This window comes from Vanderwaltozyma polyspora, genomic scaffold, assembly GCF_000150035.1.
Source record: "Vanderwaltozyma polyspora DSM 70294 KpolScaffold1050 genomic scaffold, whole genome shotgun sequence".
Lineage (NCBI taxonomy): Eukaryota > Fungi > Ascomycota > Saccharomycetes > Saccharomycetales > Saccharomycetaceae > Vanderwaltozyma > Vanderwaltozyma polyspora.
Window position 1 is genome coordinate 168,854 of NW_001834691.1, and position 16,423 is coordinate 185,276.

General features: G+C 34.5%; 4 protein-coding genes across 4 annotated transcripts; 2 read left to right on the forward strand and 2 right to left on the reverse strand.

Annotated features, from left to right (window-relative positions):
* Positions 1-703: 703 nt before the first annotated feature.
* On the forward strand, positions 704-1,468 carry SOL3 (6-phosphogluconolactonase SOL3; the record flags this gene model as incomplete). The annotated part of the gene is made up of 1 exon (XM_001647026.1): positions 704-1,468. One exon carries the CDS (start codon positions 704-706, stop codon positions 1,466-1,468), a length of 765 nt encoding a protein of 254 aa, XP_001647076.1.
* Positions 1,469-2,548: 1,080 nt separating this feature from the next.
* Kpol_1050p79 (heat shock factor family protein) lies at positions 2,549-3,850 on the forward strand (the record flags this gene model as incomplete). Its single annotated transcript, XM_001647027.1, has 1 exon — positions 2,549-3,850. The coding sequence occupies one exon, from the start codon at positions 2,549-2,551 to the stop codon at positions 3,848-3,850; it is 1,302 nt and encodes a 433-aa protein (XP_001647077.1).
* A 352-nt stretch (positions 3,851-4,202) lies between these two features.
* Positions 4,203-8,720, reverse strand: DNA2 (bifunctional ATP-dependent DNA helicase/ssDNA endodeoxyribonuclease DNA2; the record flags this gene model as incomplete). The annotated part of the gene is made up of 1 exon (XM_001647028.1): positions 4,203-8,720. The coding sequence occupies one exon, from the start codon at positions 8,718-8,720 to the stop codon at positions 4,203-4,205; it is 4,518 nt and encodes a 1,505-aa protein (XP_001647078.1).
* A 433-nt stretch (positions 8,721-9,153) lies between these two features.
* On the reverse strand, positions 9,154-16,413 carry PRP8 (U4/U6-U5 snRNP complex subunit PRP8; the record flags this gene model as incomplete). Its single annotated transcript, XM_001647029.1, has 1 exon — positions 9,154-16,413. The coding sequence occupies one exon, from the start codon at positions 16,411-16,413 to the stop codon at positions 9,154-9,156; it is 7,260 nt and encodes a 2,419-aa protein (XP_001647079.1).
* Positions 16,414-16,423: the final 10 nt, after the last annotated feature.

Sequence of the window (16,423 nt, forward strand, 5' to 3'; positions counted from 1 at the left end):
TGGTTGGTTGGTTGGTTGGTTGGCTTTTGTCCAATTGAGCTTAATTAATCATTAACAAATTTCCTTAGCCATTATGCAATATATCGAGGTGCTGGTCCAGAAGCCCTGCTGCTCCCTAGGGTTTACCACATACATCGCCAGCTCCCTCACACATACTCAACGCTGCAAACCCTCCTGCTGCCCCCGTCGCTAGCCCTATATGACCATCGGTACACCGCACCCTTTATCCACCAATAGGCTAAAGAAAACTTTTTTTTGCCCAGGTCTTCTCTTCCCACCACCCCCCCCCCAAGAGACTACTCACTACACTACCTTATTGAACAAATCCATAAAGGATAACTTACGACTGGCCAACAACAACAACAGAAAAAAAAATACCCATTGAGCTTCAATTGATTACTCGGTAATAGTTTGCCAATTATACTTCCTTACCGTCTCCCTCCCCCCCCCTTCAAGTCAAGGAGAGAACTTCAAGCGAAGGGCTTTTGGTCTAATAAGGGCACTGCATGTTCGAAACCCCTTTTAATGCAAAACGTTTCAATGGCATCGATTGATCATATCAAAGTGGATATTTGTATATAAAGCATCGTGAATTGATCTACTAAGAGAATTCAGTTGTCTTGTTGCCCAACTAGAACTACAACTTCAATTGGTTTGAAAGAAGAGGAAGAAAAAAAGAATAATTTTAGAATAAAAAGAAAAAATGGCAAAGGTCTACAAATTCGCAAGCTCTGAACAATTAGCTGGAAACTTAGGTTCTTACGTCTTAGCTGCTCAAGAAAAGGCATTATCTAGTAGTGACAGGTTTAACATTGCTATTAGTGGTGGTTCTTTAGTTGAAGTTTTACGCGATAGTTTGATCTTGGATAAATCAGTTGCAGGAAAAGTTAACTGGAACAAGTGGAATGTCTTTTTTTGTGATGAAAGAATCGTACCATTGAATCATCCTGATAGTAATTACGGTGCTTTTAAAAAACATGTTTTAAATAACTTATCACCAGAAAATTTGAAAAATCTAAAGGTATTTACTTTAGACGAATCTCTAGTTTTCTCCAATGCTGAAGCGTGTGAAAAAATTGCAGAAGAATACGAATCGATTTTGCCAGCTTCAGGTGGATTCGATCTATTGTTATTAGGTTGTGGTCCAGACGGTCACACCTGTTCATTATTCCCTGGTCAAACTCATAAATATTTATTAGACGAAAAGACAAGAAAAGTTATGTACTGTCATGATTCTCCAAAACCACCAAGTGATAGAATTACAATAACTTTGCCTGTAATTGGTGCTACAAAGGAAACAGCATTCGTTGCTCAAGGTGCTTCTAAACAACCAATTATGCATAAAATTTTTGATCTGAAGGATACTAGTTTGCCTTCTGCTTTGGTAACTCAGCTATTCGACAAAAAAATATCTTGGTTCGTTGACGACGCTGCTTTCGAAACTGTAACGACTACCGAATACTACTAATCACCTACCCCTCCATCATCCCCTTGCTCCTTCAGCCTCTTCAGCCAAGTCGCTTGGTATGTTTCGTTTCTCAATGCAGAAATATTTATTTTTTTTTCTTCTATCCACCATTACCTAATACTCTCTATGTATTGTTCTGGTCAATTATATAATTATAATATCGCACTATTGGAAAAACTGTGTAAAGTAGTAAACAGTTTTTGGGTAATTAATTAGGCCCCTGGTCTCGACTCTGTATACAACATATAATTTTCAGTATATTAAAACAATTTCATAGCTAGATTGTATTCCTTCCTAACGAAGAGTTTAAAGCAAAAATGGAATATCAGCAACTGTTGTAGTAGTAATTGTAATGATAATAATAATAAAAATAATTATAACTACAATAATAGCAAATTTTTTAACTGCCAACAAAGCTGGTATATTGTTGTATGCAATTATGTTCTTATTTTCTTGTTTTACTATCTTATCTAGTGCTCTAGTAATAGACCTAATAGTCTAAATAAGCCTCGTCCTCAATCGACTACTCTGTAACTGATTAGTATTATTTTAAACCTACACTGTGACGTTATCGTGCATAACGTAAGCTCATCATATAAATTACTTAGAAGTGAAATGATAATGATAAGAGTCTTTTAAATTTGTTAAGTGGGTTAAATTTGTAATACTAGTTGACATATCTCTGTTTTAACCTTATATTTCGATAAATCTTAATTAAATTACTAAACTGTGTTGACTTTTTATAAAAAATTTTGATTATGGTTTGGGTTATCAGAGATACTTACTTTAATGGAATTTCTGAATACTTCAATTCTCATAGATAACTAATTTATATATAAAGAAATGGTATAGACACGGTGAGTTAGGTGTTTAGAATATGTTTATAATTCACAAATTAGAGTTTCATCATTGTAAAATTTTTGGAAATTAGCTAAATCTGAAATTGAGTGTATATTCCAGGTTGGATTTGGGGTCTCTTTTTGACTGCCAATTGACTGTGCCAGTGTATATTTTACATCTATACATAGATATATATATATATATATATTAGAAGTGTGATTGGCTTCTGTCTGGTTCATTATGAGAACATTTGTTCATCAACTATTTTCAATGCTGAATCAACCAGATTATAAAGAATGGATACATTGGCTTAATGATGAAGATTCGATTTTTGTCATTACTCCTTATAATCAAGAATTTGGTGATAAAGTCCTTAAGAAATATTTTAAACATGGAAACTTCAGTAGCTTTGTTAGACAACTTCATATGTATGGTTTTCAAAAATTACCTATTAAAAATAATGATGATAGTAATGGTAATGTTTCTATTACTAGAGGAAACGAACTTAATAATAACGTTGATATAGAATTCTTTAATAATGATAATCCAATGTATCATATACCTTCCAGACCCAAAAGAGGTTCGACTACTTGGCATTTCACCCATCCTTCTGGATTTTTCCATAGAAATTCTGATGTTGTGACATTAAATAGAATTCAAAGAAAATCATCAACTGTAACTAAAAATGGTAAAAAAATTAATAGATTATCGACAATTAGTGTATGTTACCTTAATCGTGATTATTCAAAACCTGAATTGAAAACTTTTCAAGAAGATTTCAAACCGTCATATACATCAATTACACATCCTTTGCCTAAAATAGAAAATTCCTCTACAGAAAATATAGAGAGTCATCAATTCCCAAATGTGTTATCACAAACATCTACTTCACCATTTGCAAACCTTCCAAAACTTCAAAATAAGCATCTATTACCTAGACTCCCTCTTCAAGGTTCATCCCAAATGCCAACTCTATTAACCCCAGCTTCTTCAAACGAGGAAAATGAGAAAGATATAAATTCCTTAGAGTATTTCCAGAGATTAGATAGAAAGTGTACGATTATTTCAAAAGCAATATTAACTGTGTCAGAAGCTGTTCAGACACTTTTACGGAATAACCTTCAAAACAATCAACATTTGCCTTCGATGTCAGCAGATTTTGATAACTCATTACTGACATTAAAGGAATTAGAATTGGAAATAAGTCGTGAATTAAATTTAACAGTAACTAAAGAAGCATTACCATCCTATAACAATTTGAAAATATCGACTATTATTGAATCAAACTCAAAGCCAGATGAGATTTCAAAATCTTCACCTTCTGAAGCTTCCGCTCTTAGAACTCTGGGTGTGATTAGATCAACAGCTCCTCTTGTTAATAGAACGCCGGTTAGTTCATATCAAGACCCTTCTTTGATTTCATTAAGAAATGGTCAAAATACAAATCCTTCACCAATTGTACAAAATTCTTATTTTGATCATAACCCTAACAAGCTATCAAACAGATCATATCAACCAGATCGACAATATAACAATATTTGAAACAAAGAAGTACAGGCTTTGATACTCAGGCTTACACTTTTCTGGCATCTTCAACATTATGAACAATTAATTACTGAGAGATTGTATTATATAAAATGAAACACGCAAGAAACTGCAAGACGTCCTCTTTGTATGGTTGAAATGTTGAAACATTTATTCTAATAAAAGATTATATGCAATTATGTATTTATTGTATGTACCATGATTTTAGTACATATGCCTAATGGTTACAACCATTTGTAACAATGTGGGTATATTTATTTAATATATGGAAATTCTGTAATCATTAGCTTTTGGCTAGTGCTAGAGATTAGTAAAATAAAAAACCGTGTTTTTAAGAAAGTTTAGGAAGTCACAATTCTGTAAGAATTTGCTTTGTTATTGGTTTGTTTTTGAGTACCTTTGACTCGGAAGTTATATTCTTATTACCCGTGTGCCTTTGGGTTGTTTCTATTAATGAATCACCACTTTGTGAAGAATTGTTTTCAAAATCATAACAAGTTAAACAATTTTCTGGTAAATCGGTAATCCACCCACTGGAATCCAGTAAATGTATAAATGGTTGTAATTCTATGACACTTCTAATAGTCGTCTTAGATCCAATAATAATTAATTTCGATTTAGCTCGACTCATTGCTACATTGACTCTTCTTAATTCCTTCAATAAAGAACCTCCATTTAATTCATTATTACGACGAACTAATGATATTATTATACAATCTTTATCACGCCCTTGGAACTGATCAGCAGTTAAAATCTCTAATTTTGAATACCTTTCTTTCTCAAACTTCCTCTTTAAAAGTCTAATTTGGCCTCTGTACAAAGACATCACGCCAATATTCTTGGTTGAGATACCTGAATTGGTGAAAGCTCTTACACACTGATAAGCTAAATTAACCTCTCCTTCATTGGTAATATTATCAGTATCAGAGTTTTCAACGATGGTCTTACAGTTATCATAGTTCAAGAAAATAACTTTATTTTGTGGGCTAATGACATTCTCAAGCCAGTTGTGTTTTCCTGGTATATGAAATAAATTTAGATTATCTGGATTTGGTACCTCTAAACCTTGGTTTTTGACCTTCTCAGTACCACACATTAATTGATTTTCATAAACTAAAAAGTTCGATAATTTCACAATGTCCTCACACATCCTATATTGGTATCTCAATGATGACACCGATTCTGGAAATTTTTGACATAGCATTTGAAATGGAGACACTTCTAATCCTCCTAAACGTGCGGCTTCATTTTTAACCAATGGAGGTAATTGGTGATGGTCACCAACTAATATAAATTTTCTACCAAACCTTAATGGACCTAAGGCTACAGGAAGGGAGACTTGGCTAGCTTCATCAAGGATCACATAATCGAAATCCTTTTCTCTCATTGTAAGCATGACATCATTTATACCCAAACAAGTTGTTGCAACAACAGAAGCAGAGTTAATTACCTCTAAATATTGTTCATAATTATCAATCGAATCATAATCCAATGTATACTTCTGAGACTCTGGATGGACTCTTTGCTTAGAACCTAAACGAATGATATTCATGTTGGTATTCGACATTTTGATTAAAACATTATCTACAGCTGAATGAGTGTACGAGGTAAGTAGAATTGTCTTCTTATTTGCTACTAGAATCTTGATAATTTCGGCTATAACAGTAGTTTTACCTGTACCTGGCATACCCAAAATTAATGAGTAATCATATGCTCTCATTACTTTATCAATAGCATTAATTTGATCCTCATTGAATGACAAATCTTTCTCAATTGTGTAAGGTATGATGGGCTTCTCCCCATCTTTTTTGAAACTAGGAGGTTTACAATCTACTATAATCGAACGTAATCTGGCATTACCCCCTTCTGATTCTTTTAGATTTCTAGAGTTACCTGTTTTTTCATCTATTATTACTTCAGTGGTGTCAACCGGTGGTAGAAACAAATTTAGTAAGTTAGCTCTTGCCAAAGCCAATCCGGATTGGAGTTCGTTTTTGTCAATCCTATAAGTCATGGTATTATTTCTTGAGGACAAGCTGTTATCGGCAACTTTCTGAGGAACATTAGTAATGCCTTTTACTTGGTTTCCATTTAGGATAATATTATTATCCAGCAATCTCTTACTTGTGGATATTACTATTGAGGACTTCGATATTGATGAAACACGGCCATCGCAAATTGCAAAATGACCCTTCTCATCACTAATATAAACTAAATCATTGTTTGTCAGATGAGAGTTCAACATTGAAATAGAGCTTTTTGCATCTTGCGACCTCTTGAACTCATATAAGAACTTTCCTTCACTAGCTTTATTACTAGGGTACTCAGCTACTATTAAATTAGAAATACACCTTCCACTAATGCTTTCTCTGGTTGTGCTATCCAGCAAAAACATTTCCTTGTTCATGCATGTCAAACTGGACTCTTCTTTTGTAATTAAGTCATTATATTTCATAAAAAATTCCTTGTATCTTTCTTGATTCTTAGTTAGATGGTTTGTTAGTATTTCATACTCGCCATCCCTCAATCCAGCCTCGGTAGAGGTTCCATCTTCTAATAACTTATTCAAAACCATGCATTCAGATTTCATGTAGCATGTGTCACAGAATGAACCTCTTAAAATAGGAGGTAAAGTCATTTTAAAGCTAGTTTTGGAGTTTATCTCGTTTAATCTATATTTTAACCGAATTGACATTTGATTTCTAAACATCAAAACATGTTTTAATGTAGCTATAGATCTGGTATAGCTTGTTAAGTCATTGTACCGAGTGTATAATAATAAATAAAACTTGACAGGTAGTTCATATTTATCAGTTAATAGCAATGTATAGATAAGCCCTTGCGCTTCATGAGAGACACTTTTTGCCTTACCTGTCTTTATCTCCAAGGGTGCAACAAAGTAGTCGCTTTCAACATGAGCTTCAACTGTTGCATCAATGAAGCCTTTCAATCCATACACGGTTGACCAAATATTTTCTTCTATGTCGAACACGTTTGATAGAGAGATTGGTTTCTTCTGTCTAGTACCAGATATGCTAACATATTTCCCGTAATTACTCTTTTGAACAATATTATTTATAAATTTCATAATATTTTCGAAATGCTCATTCATAATTCTTTGTTTTATGTCGGTTATTGAGCAATTGCAGAGTAAAATTGAAAATGAATGTTCCTCTAACAACAAATCCAAAGTATTTTCTAAATATTCCGCGGATAACTTATTATTTTCAACCTTATATCGTAAGGCATCCTGTACTAATTCATGTATTATTGTTCCTAATATCATTGATATATCCGGTTCACCTCTAGAATCTTGTACAATTGATTGTAAAACAGCACGACGAAGGCATTCGATTGAATTACCCACAATTGTAGCTGAAAGCAATATATCTGGATTAAGAATCAATAAATTATCATTTATTAATTGTGTCTTAGGATGTTTATCATCGGATAACAATCTTTTATTCTCAGAATGTTTACCTTCGATTATATGAATTATATCACCCGCTTCAAACTCCAGATATACCCACGGGTGCCTTATAATTACAGAAGAAGTTTCACCTTCTGCATCTACACATGTTAATATCTTCTGCTTGCCAACATTTGGAACTGTGGATTCTCGTAAACTTTGAATAACAAGTCTAACTACACCGTTCCTCTTAACAGATGTTTTTGCAGAAGCTAATAACTCATCCATTGAGAGGGTTTGAGCATTCCCAGATGACTTGTTGTGTTCTGGTTGATTTGTAATAATTTCCTCTCCGTAGTCGAGATAGTCCAAAAGAGAATCATCATCTTCATTCTCTTCCTCCTCTATAATAGTTTTTGCTTGACATTCCGTTTCATCTTCTTTCAGATCATCCTTGTAACTACCACTTATTTTACTTGACTTTTGTGTTAATATTTCTATTAATGAATCATCTTCTTCATTATCCAAGTCTTCGTCTTCGATATCTGTTGCTTCTATATTTACTATATTTGATTCTTGCCTTGCAGCATCGAAAGAATTACAATTCTCTTTACTCTCTTTAATCTCTTCCAAATCTTTCTTTTCCTCCAATCTATTTACCAGTTCATCAACAATTATGCTTGGGTCTGTTTCTATCTGTGTTAAATGTTCTAATTCGGTAGGTGAAGATGGTACATCAGGTGGAGAAGAAATTCTTAGCTTAGTGTTCACATTTCCTTCTATATCACATAGAATTTCTTCAATATCTCTAAAAGCATCAGCTTTATTACCTCTCATTGATTTGACCTCTAAAGATTCATTACGCAACATAGATGTGGTAGTGATTGTGGATTGGATGTCCACAGACTCTTTATCGTTCATATTGTTAAAATTTATAATACTTTTTAATCTATTTGGAATAATTGGAGTTGAAGAAATTGTCTGCTCTGCATTTTCAAAACTTACTGGATCTGAGTAATCTTGAGAGCTTGCTAATTTTTCATTAACGTTCACCTTTCGATCAGGGGAATACTTCCAAATAACTTCTTGAGTAGGCTTGAATTCACTCTTTTCTAAACTTTTGTAATCTGGTCTTATATTCTCTATGGTTTTCACTGGTGTCAATATCTTCTTCTTCTGTTTGGGAAGGAATGGTGCTTTTAAGGGAGAAGATGTATCTTTTGTTACAGCTGTATTTCGAATTTGTGAAACTGATATTGATTGTAAAACTGAGCCATTACTCTTTACAGATGGATCTAGATTATTGACTGGAGCAAAATGATACTTCTTGACACGTTTTTTTTCACCAATCACTGGACCTTTACCAGCTGCAGAAACTCTTCGTGAGTTTCCTTTTACTGCCACCAATGGAGAACTAGCTTCACGCTTTGATCCCTTTCTCTCTGGAGTGCTTGGCATAGGTATAGATATAGATATTAATACCGTCGATGAAATCTATGAACTAGTCCCTAAATACCCACAGTATTCCTACCTTTCTTGCAACTACTCTTAAAACTTCAACCGATAGATCTGATTTTGTTATACATATTCTTATGCATTGTTCGCTTGAATATTAAAAGATTTTAAGCTCATCGCACATTATTTAAGCTTTTGCCATAATCAAGACAAGAAGTGACAAACTGACAGTAGTAATAGTAAACAGAGGCTCTAAAGTATAATTAATTTGATATGTAATTGATATATTGTTGTCTATATATTACGAATTGCTTGATTCTATTAAAAATGAAATTATAATCTAATCTATCGATATCTGCGTATATAAAAAATTAATAATTGTTTGGTGAATGTGTAGAGTCAATATAAAATTCAAAAGGAGAAATTTGAGATCGATCTATGAGAAGAGATCTTGTTGCTCAGCCTCTAGTTCTTCATCTCCAGCTAGCTCGTTAAATTGCATGAAATGGGTTGAGCGATGTAGTTCATTATAGAATTCTATTGGTATATTAATCCTATATTCATAATCTAGATCTGGATGGAAACTGGCGGATAGCATTGAGTAATTCCAAATCTCAGAGGCAGGGGTCATAAAGTTACCCATTATTCTATCGGACAATAGTAGTTGTGCATGTTCACTGAATGTTGGTTCGAAACCTTCTGGCATTTCATTAATCAAATCGACGTTTTGCAAACCCCATTGATAACCTTCTTCGTTAAGATTGAAGGCATTTAAAGATACAGAACCAGTAATTAATGCAACCGAGAGGTCAATGCAGTTTTGTCTTTCGAGTCCAAATATCTTTGAGTGTGTTGTGACTTCGGAAGCATCCATAAATTTTGTATCTTCGTTTTGCGTATGGATCCAACCCAGCAGGTCTAAATCTTGGAGGTTAGGATAAATATTACGATCTGGTAATTTGCCCATTTCTATACCTTTTGAGGTACCAATCTGAGGAACCAATACAACTGTTCGGATTTCCTTTATCTTAGGGTGTCCTTCGGGTGATTTCCCATATATGAAACCACCAATTTGGCTTTTCACATCAGCAATTTCTACAAATTTTTGCAATAGATTTCTTGGTAAAACATAAACATCTTTTTCTTCAATAAAATCATCAGAAGACACATATATATTTTTTAAACGTAAGTGTAACAAACTATTGGAAATTGCAGCAGCTCTCCAATCATTCTTCGAATCGAATTCTTGGTTTTCGTAATTAGTCGATGTTACAACAACAATTTCCTCACCTTGAGCATTTACACTCTTTGTCTTCATTACTGTTGTTGCATTAGAAGCATTTTGTTCATTTTGTTCAGCTCTGGCAGCTTCTAATTCAGCCATCTTTTGACGTTTAACCGATGGTGCCTTGATATTTTGACCTAAAATCAAGTCCTTGATTTCAGTTTGTGTTAATGCAGAAATAGTTACATTATACTTCTTCCCGTATTCAGTTAAGATCAGATCACGCATTTTTGATTCTATATCTATCCATTGCTCGTCATTAAATGAAGGCCATAAATGATGTGGCTTAATTTGAATAGTTGGATCTGCAAGCAAAATTGATTTGGCCTTCTCCTCATTTGTCTTAAGAGCTCTCAAAAGCAATATTAATCTGGAAAATGCTGTATATGAGGAAATTTTATCCAACCAATCGTCATATATATTGAAAAGTACCATCTGTGGTTCTGTAGCCTTCATTACAACGTCAGATAGCTTGTCTATTGACATGGATGCAGAGAATGGAAGTCTCAATTCGGTTGGTCTAATTGAGATATTTGGGAAATCAAGCATGTGCACTTCTAATGGATCTAACATCGCTTTTCTTGTGACAATTATTTGCTTTGGTTGTTCTTCCTTGGGCAATGAACGGATTAAAGCGCTTATTTCTTCAGCAGTTTTCCACTTCGCCAGCTGACTTAATCTCTTTTGTCCAGCCCACACAGAGGTATGGATGATTTTTAGGAATAGGTGACCTGTTTTAGGATTCAAAGTAAAAATACATCCATTTACAGCCTTTGTTGCAACATTACCTTCATAAGTTTTATGAACAGTAACTCTATAAACGTTAGTATCGTCGACAAATAGCTTAATATCGTTATTAAACAGTTCTGCATAATTGGAAGAATTCAAAAATGGTTCTTGAACATTAGATTGATAAATTTGTAGCCCTTTTCTAATACGTTCACGTAATACGTATAATGCAGGGTTGGCTTTCATAATAGTTCTCATACTATTTTGAACTAGTGGTTTTAATCCATTAAACCAATTACCATAAGCATCAAACATATTGTAGGCTAGATCGATACCAATCATTATACCAGTTGGTGATGGGTATAAACTTACGTTATCGGTGGTATAATCCAAAAACTTTGCACGTACATATCTAGATATATCGTGTGAATCATAATCACCATAACGCAATTGTACATCAAACCACATTTTGTTGGTTACCGCTCTATCATATTTGTCATTTGATGACCCTAAAAGAGAAGGTTTGGATACTTCCCATTGATATAAACTTTCTATAGTAACATCAGCAGCAGAAGAATTCATTTTATATGATTTCCTAGGATGTACAGTTTCTTTTCTCACGGATTCTATTTGCAGAATATCTAGTTGACCATCTAGAATCTGGCAAATGTCAAAAACAATGCTTTCGTGGATTTTCTGCCATAGATGAGCTCTGAAAATCTGAATTAAAGATATCTTTAGTGTCGGTATCTTACCATGTAAAAAAATACCAGTTAAATCTAGTTGAACTAAAAACCCCACATAGACATTAGCTCTATTAATTGTTGGGGACCACCATAACGTGAAACGACGATTTGGAATTTGACTTAAACCAGTTCTTTGAGCATGTGTCAATTTTTTGAACTGCATAGAATCTTCAAAACCAGACGCTTTCTCCCAAAACAGACCTTCCCATGAATTAAATCCAGTACCTTTAAAAAGAGTATGTTCTAAGATGGTTTCAATACCACCCAATGATTGAATTACATCAGTACGATAATTATTCAAATTCCATAATTTACCATCATGATGAGAGTTCGTCCACCAAAATGGGTTAACCCTTTCAAGAGAATACTTTCTAAATACTCTACGGGCACGATGTCCTCTGTCGTAGGCCAATGTATGTCTATCTTTTTGGAATAATGTACTAATTCTAGGTATACCTCTATCCCAGGACCCTTCTAATTCTTCAAATGCTAATCTTCTATTCTGTTGCATCGCTTCTTGACGTTTGGCGGCATAATCATTCCAAACTCTTTGAGAATCTAAGAACTCATTTTCCCAGGTTGTAATATAACGGAAAATTGTTGGAATAATTCTGTCTTCTTCATGGGTCATACCGGCTCTGAAATGGGTAATACCTGTATCTGTTTGTTTCGACCAACTTAAATCGGAAGCTGGGATTAAGATGTGAGAAGCACTAATCATACCCAGACCTCCTAGCTCTTTTGGTGTGTAAAAAACAGCTGGTGGAAACCTGGTTGGCATTTTAGAGTTTAATCCTAATTTGACCCTATTTTGAATTCTTGTCTCAGCCTTCACAAGGATATCTAGCAACGGTTCAGTTGCTACAATCGCTTCTCTAAAGTATGTGAATAGAGCAATTAACGATGTATTCCATTTAGCAGCTATTTTTGTAAATGTTGTAGATCCAGCTGACATCAAAAGACCTCTAATTGTACTTTCAAACTTCTTTATCTCCTCTTCGGAAACCTTCAAAAACGCCTTTGCAGTACGTTGCTTGGTATTGTCGTTCATTAAATCCCAAACACCTTCATCTGTTGATAGGACATCGTTAGTACGACTTCTTGGTAAAATCCGAACTTCAAATCCGCACATAGATAACAGAAGGTTTGGATTATCTTTACCATAAACTGAGACAAATGAATTTTCCCAATTGATATTGACTAATGAAGCTGGTACTCTGCCCTGTATTTCCCAAAATACAGCTCTCCCCAACTGAACGTCTTGCCTCATGAGACGCATACGTGAATCTCTTGGCCAGCACTTCTTGTTATTGTAACCAACTGAATTTTCGAAGTTAGGATCTGGATTTTCAGATAAGAACTCATTCACAAGAGATGAGGATTCTTGTTCTTCAAAATGGAACAAAATATGGATTTTATCAAAATACCTTGTGTATAGCCTAATTGGGTGTCTCTTTTCAACTTCAACACTTTGAAATTGCATAAATTCATTTGGGGATGTTGGAGATCCTGCTAAATCAGTAGCTCTCTCTTTTCCTAAAATCAATAGATCAATCATCAACCCATAGAATTGATAAATAAAAGGAGCAAATTGTAAACCGCGTAACAGTCCATATTTGTTTACATAACTCATGTCTTTATAATTAATAATAACATTGTTTTTGGATGTCATATAATCAGCAATATTAGGATCTAGAACCAATCTTAATAATCTATTTAGTAAAGTGAAATCTATCTTTTCCGTTATGTCTTGTAAGGTGGTTTCTAATAATACAGTTGATTGATCTCTTGAAATATCCCATACATCAGATACATTATTGATTCCCTGTGCCCATTTATAAACTAACAGTGGTGGAATCTCTGCGTCACTTGGTTTAATCCAATTTGGAAAAAGCTTCCTCTGATCCGCCTCATAGGATAAATATTGATCCAAATAAGCGTCTGTGATTTTTTCTAATGGATCGACTGTAAACACAGGTTGAATTGATTGATAATGTTCCATCATTGACAAATCTACAGGCTTGAAAACTCTTTGTGTTAATAAATACTTCTTTATTCTATTCAAAGTGTTATGTGGGTTGTCATAGGCCTCTTCAATTAACGCTAATTCTTCTCTTTCAGAGGCATTTAGGCGAACTTTTGAGGCATATACATCCTTCAAATTTTCTAATGCAAGTACCAGAATTTTGGTGTCATTTTTATATGCAATTGGTGGGAAAGGTATTGGCGAAAAGTCCCTGGACTCTAACCAATCTACCATGGTTGAAAAGATAGCAGTGGCTTCATCCGGAGTAATTTCTGGTCCATTCTTTACTATCTTCTGTTGTCTTTCTTGCTCATTCTTTATCCATAATCTTGTTAGTCGACCTAGATTTTTCTTTACAACTGTCTTTTCAACATGAACATTACGTTTTATACGTTCTCTATTATAATGTGCTGCTGAAACCCAACCATCAGCTTTGGCTTTTATATATCTTTCAATTATATTTTTGATTGGAAGTGGCATACCTGCCACTTCCCACGGAATGTTTGCTTTCCAACATCTCCATGCTTCACTTAAATGCTGTAAAATTGTTCTAGCTTTACTTTGTCTGATTCCCTCGGGAATCATATCTAAAATATCATTCATAACTGCAGCCCTTAATTCTAAGTCATAGTAAGCATCCGTTCTTTGCTTGGTAGTATTTTTCACGATTTCATTTGAACGACCTTCAAATTGACGGGAAAGCAGATTGCTTATCCATCTTTCTAATAAAGGAATGATACCCCTTAGAAAAAATAGCCAAACTCTCCAAGCTGGTTGCCAGAACCCACATCCGGGACCTTTTCCGATCACCTTATTAAAACGATAATAAATAACATGCTTTAAATCTTTACAAGCTCGAATTTGATGCATAACCTTGTACTTGTAACGGTAGATACCCGTTAATTGACCGAGATGGTTTAAAATATAGTATATACCATCTGCCAATTGATACGCATCTACATTTCCTAGTCTATGTTGAACATGAGAATCCACTAAGAGTTTAGTCACTTTTAAAATCTCTCTCATTAAATGAAATGCATTACCAAATCTAGATTTTTTACGTTCCTTAGTTGTCAACGTTTTCGTTGGTTTTAAATTAAAATTATAGTCCAAATGAAGATACGTTAATCCTCTTTTATGAATCAATAAATTAAGCATATTATGACCTTGGCGGCAAACCTGTAAACCTGCTTCAACCCAGTCAATGGTAGTTTGTTGGAAATATTTGGTATTCCTTAAACTTTTTAATAACTTTACTTTCGTTTTATTTGGATTTTTGTCAGATTTAAGTTCATTCTTGACATAATTCTTCAGTAACTTTTGATAGGATATCCTTACCTTAGTTGGATAATTTTCATCAGGATGTTGTAAATACCACTGTTTTACCAAAGGTACGTCTTGTGCTCTTACCATTCTACCTGATCTCAGGTTAAACGGATAAGTTGCACTATATAATTCAAATGCATCATTTACATTGTCGATAACTAAATCTTCATCTGTCAGTAATGGCGAAAATGTTGCTGGTAATCGTAATTCAGACCCACCAGTACAAACATTATCGATTCTATTAAAATTTTTATCAGTGTATTGTGATATTATTGGGTTTAATGATTGGTCAAATACAAATCCATCATTTTTGTTCTCATCATCAAGTTCAATATTACATGATAAAGGATCGTGATACCAGTTCAACTCTACCGAACGTGGTCTTGAATTGTATAAATGTGGGAATGCAATCTTATATTCAGTCCGTATCTGATTTCTGAAAATTATTCTGTCGATGGAATTAAATTCACTATAGTCTTCATCTTCTTCTGGAGGGTACAGAGGTTCGAATTTTGGTCCACCAGGAAGAGCGTTGTTTAAAGCTTTTGAGTTGAAAAATGCTTTTCTGTCAAATAAGTAGTAATAATTATTATCTGTGATGTTATCTTTCAGCGGTGCTGCTAGTCTATTCAAATTTGACATTATAGGAAGATCTAAGCGCCATTGCTTGTATGATGTGCCATTAACTTTTTTGGGATCATGTTCCAGTGGCCTGGGATCGTATATCCAATCTATAACTTCTTTATCTTCTACTTTATCTAAATTCAATGCTACTGGATCTAAAGGTTCTATTGATTGTATATTATTAGGGTATGAAAGAGGAGGTTCATCATCATCAAATGGAGGAAACCTCATTCTCTTGAAATGGGTTCTATCACGTTTTTCTCTTCTCATTGCAATCCACATCGTCGACCATTGGGCTGTATAAACAGGTTCGATTACTCTTGGAATTTCATTAACAAACGTTATAGCCCCCGTAGTATGGTATAAGACTCTCACTTCTTTGACTTGTTCCCAAGGCTGTGGCATATTTTCTAATAATTTTAGGATGGCATGGGGCATATATTTCAAAGCACCCAAAAATGCACGCTTATCGTAGTTGTATCTTTTGGATACCATATCGGTATGATTCTCTATTATCTTTCTTAAATGCTCCGGTGGCATGTCCACTTTATGTGAATGGGAAAGGCCCATTTTTCTTCTTTTCTTAAGCTTTTTGGCGTTCTTCAAACTCTTGCGAGATATGTATTCGTCTTCACTAATCTTATGTTTCTTTCCAACTGATACCTCTGGAGTTTGTGGATGAAGAAATGAACCCTCATGATCTTCAATTGGAGGAGGTGGTGGTGGTGGTGGTAGGATATCATCTTCTTGGGATCCTGGAGGAGGTGGTGGAGGAGGTAAGAATTCATCACCATCGAATCCCAATGGTGGTGGAGGGGGTGGAACAGCATCATCGTTTCCACCATCTTCAATATAACCTGGAGGTGGTGGAGGTGGTGGTGGGAAAAACCCATTATTATCCTCTTCTTCTGAATCGAACCCTGGAGGCGGAGGTGGAGGAACAGGTGGAAATCCAGCCATAACAAACTCT